This window comes from Lotus japonicus, chromosome 1 (genome assembly GCF_012489685.1).
Source record: "Lotus japonicus ecotype B-129 chromosome 1, LjGifu_v1.2".
Lineage (NCBI taxonomy): Eukaryota > Viridiplantae > Streptophyta > Magnoliopsida > Fabales > Fabaceae > Lotus > Lotus japonicus.
Genome location: NC_080041.1, coordinates 125,715,369 through 125,728,773, shown reverse-complemented (window position 1 = coordinate 125,728,773; position 13,405 = coordinate 125,715,369). Strand labels below are relative to the sequence as shown.

At 39.8% G+C, this 13,405-nt stretch overlaps 1 protein-coding gene across 1 annotated transcript; it reads right to left on the bottom strand.

Moving 5' to 3' along the window:
• Window positions 1-3,394: 3,394 nt before the first annotated feature.
• LOC130730337 (uncharacterized) lies at window positions 3,395-12,816 on the bottom strand. The gene is made up of 7 exons (XM_057582321.1): window positions 12,424-12,816; window positions 11,944-12,040; window positions 11,727-11,842; window positions 4,881-4,925; window positions 4,411-4,436; window positions 4,062-4,197; window positions 3,395-3,744 (listed from the first exon to the last, which is right to left on the bottom strand). The coding sequence occupies exons 1-7, from the start codon at window positions 12,791-12,793 to the stop codon at window positions 3,638-3,640; spliced, it is 897 nt and encodes a 298-aa protein (XP_057438304.1). The 5' UTR covers window positions 12,794-12,816; the 3' UTR covers window positions 3,395-3,637.
• Between the last annotated feature and the right edge of the window lie 589 nt (window positions 12,817-13,405).

Here is a 13,405-nt window from a genome sequence, read left to right as displayed (position 1 = left end):
CCCCTAGCTGTCCCCGATCCAGAATTACCCATCACCTCCTTCTCAACAGCGCGAGCCACCACCAACAATCTCGATCTGTTGATGCTTCCCATGGCTGCTAAGCTTCTTACCTTCCCCCTGATCTCATCTCTCAACCCATGGAGAAAGTATCCCTGAAATTGCTTGTCAGGGAGCTTGGGAATTTGAGCGGTGAGGTACTCAAATTCCGTTATGTACTCCTCTACCGAACCCACTTGTCGCAACTCAGTCAATTGCTCATAAACGTCTCCGACGCCGTGACCGCCGTAACGTTCCAATAGCGCATCGCGTAACCTCTCCCAAGTCAGATTCTCCTCCGCTTCTACTAACGAGTTGTAGAAGTGAATCGTCGTTCCCTCCATGCTCAGTTGAGCGAGACTCACCTTGATCTCCGGGGAAGTCTCTTGAACCCGGAAATAAACTTCTGCACGAGAAATCCAGCCCGCTGGATCTTTGCCGTCGAAGATGGGTAGCTCCACCTTCTTGATGGACTGACGAAACTCATTCAGCGCGTCGCCTTGCAGGGTTGACAATCGCGATGGTTCTCCTTGATCTACATTCCTTTCCGGCGTCATGTTCATGTTCCCGATCTGAATACCAGGAGACCGATTCCCACTCTCTTCTTCCGCGGGGACCTTTTTTCCCATGGATTTCTCCATCATCAGAACCAACGATGAAGGTAGATCCTTTACCGCCAGTGTCACCGCCGCTAACGACGTTCGCATCTCGGCAAGCTCCGTCTCCAGAGCGTTGATTTTCGCCTCCATCTGAGTTACTACTTGTTTCGTCTTCTGGGGTGGCATTCACCGGTTTCCAACGAAGAACAATCCGGTAGGTCGGACCAATTTGTTAGGATAGGAAATCCCAACAAGTGACAACCAGAAGGAATAACACAGTAAATCAACAAGATTGTTTATTAATGGTTGTAAAAAGAAAATACAGAGAAGGAATGGAATCCAATTCTGACCAGAGCACTGCTCCTAGAGGAAGCTCACAGCTACCTCATCTTGACACTTAACTAACAAAATGCATGGATAACCTCTCAACCTCTCTCTATTTTCCTTATAAGGTGGATTATACAATCTTCCTTACTCTCTCTCTATTCTGTTAGCTTAATTACCCTGATGTTCCCTTCTTGCCCCTCCTCGAATAAACCCTCCAGACTCTTGGCCCACTTGGTCCTTGGTGGATCAATACTTCATTAGGCCCATCAGGCAAACCAGCTCTATCAGAGGGAACAAAGGGATGTGGCACGCATGATGTTTTGGCCATAAGCCTCGCGTGTGGGCAAGGTCCTTGACTGCTTGTGTTGTGATATAGTATATATTGCAACAGTTCATGATGAATTTTATGCAGCATCGAAATGAAATTATTTGATATGAGTAGCTTTGTTCTGATTGCACGTGAATTTCACTGTTCACATGAGTTGCTGTTTCGGGCCATATTATCATTTTGTCGTTACTTCTTTTTGAAGTGCCCCCACACACATCCTTCTATTAGTTCCTCTCCATGCTTCCTTTTGGGAAGAAATGTCCCTCTGCAATCTCTTGTGCAAATTTGGTTTCGACAGAACAGACTCTGCAATTCATAACTTGTTAGTTTAGGAAGGGAATGTAAATCATTTCTTTATTTTGTAAGGTATCTCATAACCGACAACTATAAGACTAATCTTCCGAACATTTGAGATCAGGGGAATGTAATCATTCTACTGATAGACTAGCCAAAATTTGAGCCAGCGAAGGTGTTAGTTACCATGAATGGGATCTCCTATGTGTATGAGGCCTCTCTCATATCTATTTTATTTTCCATTTCAAATTCACATATTTTTTCTTATCTTTTTCAACTTTTCCTATCATAATCACTCATTATATCTATAATTTCTTTCTTAATCACTTCGAGTGTGAGTGAATTTGAGTGTCTAACCTATTATTAGTGAAAACAAGCTGCCAAAGACATTTTCATTATCCGATTTGACTCATGCAGGGCAAATTCAACTCATGTAGGAAACCCTTTACGAATAATTCCACTTATTAAAGGTACTAATATTATACCATTATCCAACTATGTGCTTATCTTTTAACAAGATTTGCATCGATTGTCATTGCATGATTTTGAGAAATAAAATCCCAAGTGAAATTCTGTGACAACCCACTTTCCTTTGTCACATTTCGATAAACCCACAATCATTTATTTAATATAATTGACATCCATGGTGTTATGGCTGTCATATATTCAAAATTCAAAATTTTAAATTAATAAATAATTTTTTATTATTCTTTTAAAAGGCGCGTTAGCCCGACTCAACTCACTTTTTTCTCAACCTTTATTCCGACAACTCGTGTGAGTTAGACAGCTCTACATGATGCATAAAGAGTTCTCTCTATATAGAGCATGACAGCCTTCATTTGGACTTAGAAAGCACAGAAGCTGAAGTGCTTAAAGATGAAGATCACAGCAATTTTTCTAGCAATTTTAGTGCTGAGCTCTAGCTTGGGTGAGTCAAGGGCCTTGGGGTTAGGTGGGATATATGGTCAAGAGCAGAGAAACCGAAGGGGAAAAGTAATAGAAAGCATTGAGAGTGAAAACATGAATCCCAATAACCCACAAGGTAGTGCTGAAAGTGCAAATCACCATGTCAAGCCAAAAGAAAAAGCGAATGCAACTCTTCAAGAAAATGATGGGAATTGAAACGAAGATGACGAGTTCAAACATATACTAGTTCATGCATGAGGCTTCATTATATGGACAGCAAGCATATGATAATCTATGGGATGCTCTAAATAATTGATCTCTTATGTTCTATATGGTTTATATGATGTTTGAAATGCAGGCATATAGCTCTGTTTGAGTTGTAAGGTTATAGATACTAGTAGGGTGTTAGTCATGTGTAGAGTCTTGAGAACTAGTTTAATTCCCTTGCCCTGTACATGAATAACAATCTTCTTAGAAGTATTCTTATGGCATATTTAGTTTCAAGATTTACTCAAAATCCAATGCATGTTTACTCAGAAACTAAGACTTATAGCTTGTAACTAGAAGTGATTCTAGAGCAGTTCACTGTATTAGTGACTTTAGACCATGAAACTATCCTACCAGAAACTAACCCATTTAAATTCCTTCAAACAATGTGAATCATCTGAATGCATATCAGAAACATCAAAACTCTGCATCCTCATCTTGGTCCAAAGGTGTGGAAACTACACGCTAAGCAATGGATAACAAATGCCGAAACCCTTAATTTAATTCACTATGAGCATTGAAAGGTATCTGATTACTTATTAAGTGGCTTTTAATTGTTATTTGTTGAATTTCATACATACGGTTCAAATACAATTTTAATTATATCAAATGGCACTAATGTAAAATCACATAAAGATGTGTAATCCTGTGCAGAGAAGTAAATTTCACCTGATAAATCATCCCAATTAAGTATCACATAAAGAAGAATATTGATGATAACATGCATTGACTTCTCAGGGACTTGTACTTCTTTTGAGCTCACATAACTATCAAGAGTTAGTCATCTTAGTGTGTGTATGATTAAGTGGTAGGCACAAAAGCCCATGCAGTTCTACTCAAAAGCTACATTATGGAGCGTCTACAGCTATTACAATCAAGATTATCCTTCAATTCCTTGATCTCCAACTGACTCACCATTTGATGACAAACCTCTGATCTTAACATCATAGTACACTTCCTCTACTTTTCTTAAGTCATATTTCATGCCTGCCAATGGTGGAAAGATACCACCCAAAAAGATAGTACAAGTGAACACAGCTCCTTTTATGAAAACATAATGAGGACAAATTGAAAACAGTTATGAGTACATGATTTATTACTCCTTTTTTCAAGGAAGACAAGCATGTGATGTCAATGCTGTTACTTATTAGTCATTGAAATTAAAGATCAATCTTACTTAGAAATGGAAAATGTTTCTTGCAATATTGAGAATGCAGGGAAAACAACATTACTTGATGATAATAACAGTGGCTACATTAAAGTAAAGAAATAATTTATAGGACTAGGTAAAAGTAATAGCTTACCATCAAACTTTTTCCGCAGAAAATCATTTCGAAGATTAAGCATACGGAATGCAGCATGGAGATCAGTTAAGAACTTTAAGACCTTCCTTGGACAATCATAGTCCCCAGCTGTCACTTGATTCACCACATACCTTGGCTGCAAAGTCAAATATGTTATAAAATAAGTTCCAATTGTCATGATTCATTTTCTTAAACATAACAGAAGTGTGTGTGCATGTGCAAGTATACACATGATCCTGTGACTCTAGTCTGCATTCGTCTTGACATAAAAGGTAAAAAAACATTGTCTGAAATTTCTCCTCCATTTTCTACAAGTTCATGAGACGGTTAAGAGGAAAAGAGCCCTTACCAATTCATTAGACATAAAACATACACCTGCATCAAAAAATTGTATCAATATCAGTATATGTGGGAAAACTGTGAAATCAAAATTGGCTATGTCATCATCTATGATGGACAAAAACGAGAGTTACTGCCCCAAATAATGTTAGAGGTGTGGATTGCATGATCTTTGTTCACCTCTTTAAATCAAAATTAAAAGATTAATAATAATGAATTTTGAACATATTCTGTAAGCCCTAATGACAAAATATGTATTGTAAAACATAACATTTGGTTTATATTGCTACTTTGCTGTAAAGCCCTACTAAACTACTACACCCATTTCTCGATGATAATCATATTTATATTGGTCCTTATTCACTGAAAGAAGCTAGCCTAAGAAAACCTGAAGTTCAAGAAGAGGATCGTATGCATATCAACCAATGATCATTACACAGAAACATAAAACAAATACAAACACGTATGTAGAACACTCACCTACTAGGTAGTCTTCAATGTCTAGACTGAACTCTGGACCATTCACTGCAAAGTTGTCAACAATAAACATAAATAACTTATAAATCTCATAATGACTATATTAGGGAACACTGTATGAGTGTGTATAGAGTTACACGTTAGCATTGCTGACTGTACTATCAGTCAGCACTAGGTTTGTTATGCTGAGTTGGCATTTCAGTTAGGCTAGGTGGTTATGCTTAGCTGGCTAACTGAATCTGTTAGAGTTCTTGTTAAGCTTGTTGAGCAAGCTATAGAGTTCTATATAAGCTGTAATTAAACTCTTGTATCCTCAACTTTTCATAATCAATGATAAACACTTTTCACTATTCTGAGTTTCTCTAACATGGTATCAGAGCTGGTCTGATCCAAGCCATGACTTCTGCTTCCCAAAAAAAAAAATAAAAAAAAAGTAAAAAAAAATCCGAAAAAAAAAGGGAAAAAAAAAAAAGCAAAAATGGCAGTCCCATTTGCGCAAGCCAAGACCTCAGACTCAGACGAAGGAGCACAAGTCCAAGGAACTCTGATGTTCCCGCTAGAGTACTAGCCCAGACAAAGAAAGTCGAAAGGCAGACTCAGACGAAGGAGCACAAGTCCGACGACCACTGATGTTCCCGCTGGAGTGCAAGGCACAGGCAAAAAAAAAAAAAAAAAATGGAGTCCCAATTGAGGGGGAGTAATAGAGATAATAAAGTGGTGACTCAAAGAAGTCCCACATTGCCTATATTAGCAAGTGCACAAGTGCATATATAATAAAGAACACACACACCCATTGCCTTAAGCCTAAGGTTTTGTGGTGGTGTGTGGTTCTAACTTAGGATTTCTGACATGGTATCAAGAGCCTTCTACGATCCTTGAGATCCTTCTCTGATTTTTCTTTCTTCTTCATCATCATCATGGCTGATGAAGTTCATGCAGATCATTCTTCTGCAATTCCTATGCCAGTTCCAGTTGCTGTTGCTCCATCACAGTTGAGTTCTTCTACGTTGGTTCACAAGCTCACGCTGAAGCTTGATGATTCCAATTTTCTCTCCTGGAAGCAACACGTTGAAGGCATTGTTCGTACGCATCGGTTACAGAGTTATCTTGTTCATCCAGAGATTCCACCGAGGTTTCTCAATGAGCAAGATCGTGAGAATGCAGTCGAGAATCCTGCATACCAGATTTGGGAGCAACAGGATTCAGCGTTGTTCACGTGGCTTCTCTCTTCACTCTCGCCTTCTGTGCTTCCAACGGTGGTGAATTGCAAGCAGTCATGGGAAGTGTGGCAAGCTGTGCTTGATTTCTTCCAGGCTCAGACGATTGCGCAATCAACACAGCTTCGATCTGAATTGCGAACCATTACCAAAGGATCGAAGAGTTCATCTGATTTTCTCAAGCGCATCAAGTCGATCGTGAACGCTCTTGTCACGATTGGTGATCCGATCTCGTATCGCGAGCATTTGGAAGCGATCTTTGATGGTTTGCCAGATGATTATAGTTCGCTGATGACGATTGTTTACAATCGCGATCAACCTTGCTCGATCTCGCAGGTTGAAGCGATGATCATTGCGCATGAAGCGCGTTTGGAACGCACGCGTGTGCGTCAGATGCAAGCGTCTTCTCCAGCGGTGTTTCTCGCTCATACGACTGCGCCATCGCTGGCGCCTTCGGTTGCGCCACCGCCGGCGACACCTACTGCACCGCCTCCGACAACAGTTGCGCCTCCATCGCCGGTGTACTCAGAGGTCAACTACGCTGCTAGTAGCGTTGACTCGTCCAGATCTAATGATCGTAATCGCTCCGGTGACTCACGCGGTTATGGCGGTGATCGTGGTGGTTACAATAACTATGGTGGACGTGGTGGCCGCTCCAATCGTGGTGGACGTGGCGGTGATCGCTCCGTTCAATGTCAGATCTGCCACAAGTATGGCCATGACGCAAGCATCTGTTATCATCGTGGTGGTTCTTCTACCTCTGCTTCGTCTTCACACAGTGGTATTCAACCACAGGTTGCTTTAGCCTCACTTCTTGGCTTCAATCCTAATTTTGGAATGCTACCACAGTTTGGTTACTCTCCTTTCAGAGGCATGTCTCAGTTTGGTTCCCCTGCACAATTTGGAGTTCCGTTTACTGGAGCAGGATTTGGAGCTGGTTTTACCTATCCTTCAAGTGCTATGATGTATCCCACTACACCTGGCTCTCTTCCCTTTGGCATGTTTCCTCGTGCTTCTGCTCCAAATCCTCGGGCACCACAGGCGTTGCTCACAGGACCAGCATCTTCTGCTTCTAACCTTGGCACTTGGTTTCCAGACTCAGGAGCAACACATCATGTCACTCATGATGCCTCTGCAGTTTCAGATAGTGTATCCGTGGCTGGCAGTGATCAAATCCTGATGGGAAATGGTAAAGGTTTAGCTATAAAGTCTGTTGGTTCTGCCTCTTTTCCTTCTCCTTATCACACACAAACCACTCTTACTCTTAAAAACTTGCTGTTAGTACCTGATATAACTAAAAATCTTGTGAGTGTTAGCAAGTTTGCACAGGATAATGGAGTTTTCTTTGAGTTTCACCCTTTTCATTGTGTTGTGAAATCACAGGACACTTCTAGAGTTCTCCTTCGTGGCTCACTTGACAAGGATGGCCTGTACTCCTTTGATGGCATGCACTCTTCCACATTTCTCAAGAATTCTCTTCCTGTTCAGTTTCCTTCTGTTTTTGCTGTTTCCAAGCATAATTCTGATGTATCAAGTCCTAGTGACTCTGTTTCTAGTATTGTACCTAGCCAAAGTTCTTATGACTTATGGCATAATAGATTAGGGCATCCTCATCATGAGGCTCTGCAGAATGCATTGTCCACTTGTAAGATTCCAATTCCTAATAAATCAAAATTTCATGTTTGTCATTCTTGTTGTGTTGCTAAGTCTCATCGTTTACCATCTTCATCTTCTACTACTAGTTATTCTACACCCTTGGAATTAATTTTTACTGATCTTTGGGGTCCTGCATCAGTTGAAACCAATTCTGGTTGTCTTTATTTTTTAACTTGTGTAGATGCCTACTCTAGGTTTACTTGGATATATCCAATTAAGAAAAAGTCAGAAACCAGCTCAGTTTTTCTTCAATTCCAGGCCATGGCTGAGTTAAAATTTGGTACAAAACTGAAATCAGTACAAACTGATGGAGGTACAGAGTTTAAGCCTCTCATTTCTCACTTTGTCAAAACAGGTATAGACCATAGAATTACATGTCCTCACACACACCATCAAAATGGAAGTGTGGAAAGAAAACATCGTCATATAGTGGGAACTGGTTTGTCATTACTAGCTTGTGCTAACATGCCTTCCCAATATTGGGATCATGCTTTCCTTACAGCTGTTTTTCTCATCAATAGGCTTCCAACACCAGTTTTGAGTAATCTCAGCCCTTATCATAAACTGTTTAAAGTTCCAGCTGATTACTCTATCTTGAGAGTGTTTGGAAGTGCATGCTATCCTCACTTGAGGCCCTATAATTCTTCCAAGTTAGAGCTTAGGTCTAGAGAGTGTGTCTTCCTTGGTTACTCTTCTTCTCATTAAGGATACAAATGTCTAGATAGTGATGGAAAGATTTATATTTCCAAAGATGTAAAATTCAATGAATTCAGATTTCCATACACTACATTGTTTCCATCTTCTGTATCTGACTCTTTTTCTTTGGGAATTTCTTCTTGTATACCATTGGTCACACATGATCACACACTGGCTCCTCTCCAAGAGCAGCAGCATTCTGCTCCAGTGGTTCCTTCTCCTCAGCCAGGCACACCAGTTTCTGCAGTTGGCTCTACTGCATCTGTTGAGACCATGCCCTCTTTGCAGACTGCTTCCGGAGTTTCTCCAGCTGTTCAAGGCACTCCTACTTCTACAGGAACCATATTTCAGCAACCAGCAGCTGTCATTTCTCAGGGAAATGTTCATCCCATGCAAACTAGAGCTAAGTCAGGGATTGTGTTACCTAGGCTTCACCCTACATTGCTTCTTACACAAGCTGAACCTACAACAACTAAGCAAGCTTTGAAGGATCCTAAATGGCTTCAGGCTATGCAAGCTGAGTATGATGCTCTCCTTGCTAACAATACATGGACCCTTGTTCCCCTTCCTTCCAATAGAAGGGCAATTGGTTGCAAATGGGTGTTTAGGGTGAAAGAAAATCCAGATGGTTCTGTCAATTGGTATAAGGCTAGGCTAGTGGCCAAGGGGTATGATCAAGTGCATGGTTTTGATTATGCTGAGACATTCTCACCAGTTGTCAAGCCAGTTACAATCAGGCTTATTCTTTCCTTGGCTGTCACTAAACATTGGCATATTCACCAACTTGATGTGAATAATGCTTTTCTGCATGGTGCACTTCAGGAGGAAGTTTATATGGTACAACCACCAGGTTTTCAGAGAGAAGATAGGCAGCTGGTTTGCAAGCTTAATAAAGCTTTGTATGGTCTCAAACAAGCACCTCGGGCTTGGTTTGAGAAACTTAGAGCTGCCTTGGTCAGAAATGGGTTCAAACCTAGCTGTTGTGATCCTTCTCTCTTCACTTTTCACACAGCAACAGATTGTGTTTATATCTTAGTCTATGTTGATGATATAATTATCACTGGAAATTCTCTTCCATTGGTTCAGAAAATTGTTACTCAACTTGATTCAGAATTTGCTTTAAAGCAATTAGGCAAGTTGGATTATTTTCTTGGGGTCCAAGTCCAACATCTTCAGGATAGATCTCTTCTCTTGACTCAGTCTAAGTACATTGGTGATCTATTGGAAAGGGCAGAAATGGCTGATGCTAAGGGTATTTCAACACCTATGGTTGGTGGTGCAAAACTGAGCAAGTTTGGTGCTGATTATTTTGCTAATCCAACACTTTACAGATCTATAGTAGGGGCATTGCAGTATGCTACCTTGACTAGGCCAGAAATTAGCTACTCAGTTAACAAAGTTTGTCAGTTCCTTAGTCAACCTCTGGAGGAACACTGGAAGGCAGTAAAAAGGATTCTAAGGTATCTTAAAGGGACTATTCATCATGGTTTACATATCAGGCCTTGTTCTCTCTCTTCTCTAGTGTCTTTGGAGGCCTTTTGTGATGCTGATTGGGGATCAGATCCTGATGATAGGAGGTCCACTTCAGGCTCTTGTATTTTCTTTGGTCCCAACTTAGTTTCCTGGTCATCCAAGAAGCAAACTCTTGTAGCTCGATCTAGTACTGAGGCAGAGTATAGGAGTCTGGCTAATACATCTGCAGAGTTGCTTTGGATTCAGTCCTTACTCCATGAGCTGCATGTTCCATTTTCTACTCCCAGAATTTACTGTGATAATATGGGAGCTGTGGCCTTAACTCACAATCCTGTGTTGCACACCCGCACCAAGCATATGGAGCTAGACATCTTCTTTGTCAGGGAAAAAGTCCTCAATAACTCTCTTCATGTGCAACATGTGCCCTCTATTGATCAGCTTGCTGATATCTTCACCAAGGCTCTCTCTCCTACTCGCTTTGAGCTTCTTAGAAGCAAACTCAATGTGTGTGAGAAACTAGTTTCTCACCCACCTTGAGTTTGAGGGAGGATATTAGGGAACACTGTATGAGTGTGTATAGAGTTACACGTTAGCATTGCTGACTGTACTATCAGTCAGCACTAGGTTTGTTATGCTGAGTTGGCATTTCAGTTAGGCTAGGTGGTTATGCTTAGCTGGCTAACTGAATCTGTTAGAGTTCTTGTTAAGCTTGTTGAGCAAGCTATAGAGTTCTATATAAGCTGTAATTAAACTCTTGTATCCTCAACTTTTCATAATCAATGATAAACACTTTTCACTATTCTGAGTTTCTCTAACAGACTAGGAATGAGCGTGAAGTAGAAGGTGACATATGTCCAATAAAAGAGGGGGGGGGGGGGAAGAGGTTCAATTTTGCTGCTTTTATCCCTAGTCACAAAAGACATGAATGGAAATGGTGCATATAGAAGATTATTTTACAAATTGAAATAAACAGATAAACTATAAACTACATTTATAAACTTAAAAGTTCATTACAATCATAAAAGCTAAAGAATTTGTAGTCTTCATTCATCTTAGAATGTAAAAAAAGTATAGAAAGGTTGGAATATATAAGGCTGCATATGGTTTATGAAAATATTTTGTTTCAGTTTCATATTTTCATTTTTAACTACAATTTACAAAACAGTGAATTCATAGGTATATCAGGTGCTATAATCTTCAATCAAATGCTTATATCTGAATATTCTAACATGTAAGAGGAACTTTACAAAATAAAGTGTGGAGTTGATAGCCACTATGAAGAAATCCATAATTGTGTATGTAAGAATCTAATCCCTTGATCTTGTCATTCTACACTGAAGTAAGGTGCACTGAGCACCTAAGACCCACAAGAAGTCCTCAATCCCAAATGCTAGAACAGTTGCAACTTGCATCTTACAAATTCTGCAGGACATTTGATATGCTTAAAAATACAATGGTTGATTATCCTGTAAACCAACAGCCATCCATACATATGGTGTTCTTTCTAACAACCCATGCGAAAATTGTTTAACTAATATTGGATTCCTAGTTCTGCCAATATGTATGAAGTTCCTTTTATTTTCCCTTCTTCCTTTCAAGAATAAGAAGTAAGGTATTATAATACAATGTGATGCATGCTAGGTGCTTCAGTACGTTGCCTAATAATGAAACTCTATCAGCATGGCACACAGAAGCTTGTTTTACAGAAGAAAACTGTTCAAGTCCACATACATCTACTGCTAAGAAACTCAGGGCTTTATACTGTATTCAATTAGTAATGGACACATCAACATATGCATGCACATACAGCCAAGTTTTTCCTGAGCGTCATTGTGCTCGAGAAGGCTTCCTGTTTCAAGCCAGTGCATTAAAGTAAGCAGCGAAACTACAGTCTGCGTCTCACTCCTCCAATCACCATGGTACCTGGATTATAGGAAACAAATAAAAGTTTACAAATACAGACCACAAAAATACTATCGAAAGAGGAGATGGACAGTACAGAAATTCCTCCAAACTTTAATCACCTATAGTATTGTCCCGGGTGTTCTCCAAGAATTTCAGCAAGTTGCTTGTACTTCTCCTTCAGCACATCTATCTGAGACTTGGCCTTCTCTAAAAGCTCTATAAAAATGCAAAAAACAACATCGGATAGTGAGGAAACACTAGCGAATCGAAAGAAGCTACATGTTCCTTGCTACAACTAAATCAAGCATAAACAGACAACATAATAATACACTTGACCGATTCAAATTCATCAAAGACAACAAAACACAGCAATATCCAGATTCAACATGCAATAGACAACAAAATTATCTACATTGTCATAAGAGTTAATTGGCTGAAACCTGAAAATGTGAAAGACAAGTTTCAATTTTGATGCTTCCTATTTACATTCAAGCCATAAAAAAACAAACCCATTTGCACACTGCTAATAGAAACCCAAAATCAGCCCAGAAAAGCAAAATCAAAAAGGGGAGAAAACAGAAATTTTGTAGTTTATGTACCGGGAGTGGGGCGAGACTGGTGAACCAGAAGAAGGCTAGCATACATGACCCTTGTAGTAGACTCGATCTCTGAGACAACGTGTCGAATCCGCTCTCGCAGTGTTCCTGATTCCTCCAACTGAGCCTTGAACACGTCGAACTGCTTCTCAAGAGACTGGGTAGGGGACGGTGGCGCCGCCGACAATGAGCCGTCAACGCCAGCCATTGAGGAGGAGGAGGAGGAAATGGAGGGGAATGCTTGGAGTCGGAGAAATGGCGAAGCGGGGAGAGAAAGGAGGATGAAGGGGTTAGGGTTTAAGGTGAAGGTGAAGGAGCGAGAGAAGGTGAAGCAGTAGGTGGCGTTTCGAAACGCCGGTTTCATATATTGCATTTCTTTTTTTTTGTTGACAAGTAGCTAAGGTTAATAAGTGTCACTTGGTTGCCAATAAGAGTTAAACTTAGAACCTGCGACTAGTTGTGGCAATTGATCTAATCAATTTCTGTTGATCAGATGGTTAAACATAAATTATTCATGTCAACATTAAACAAATTGCAGATATATTCTTCATTGCTAAGTAATGCATTAACATTTTCTACTACCCACAAACTTTTTTTTGTAAAAATAGTATTAATAGATAACTTGTTTGTAATGCAAGCTGGATCAAGTGTTTATATTTAAGTATGATACTGGATATTTCTTTCTTCCCCAGATATTTTTTTATACATTCATTTGAGTAGTGTGACATTCTCTCATGAACGGGTTCTCATGTGAATTCAAGTTATTTCACCTATAACTTCCTAGTCCAATTCTATTCTATCGCTGTTGTTTCTAAATTAACCATTTTTCTTGGAAGATTCTCTTTATGCATTTTTTTGTCACGAAGATTCTCTTATGCTACCAACCAAGTTTTTAAATTTTATCTGAAATCCTGAATATAGTACAAGTATAAATAGTTTATCCAATAGCAACAAGTATAAATCAGTTTCAAATTTGAGCTGAAAC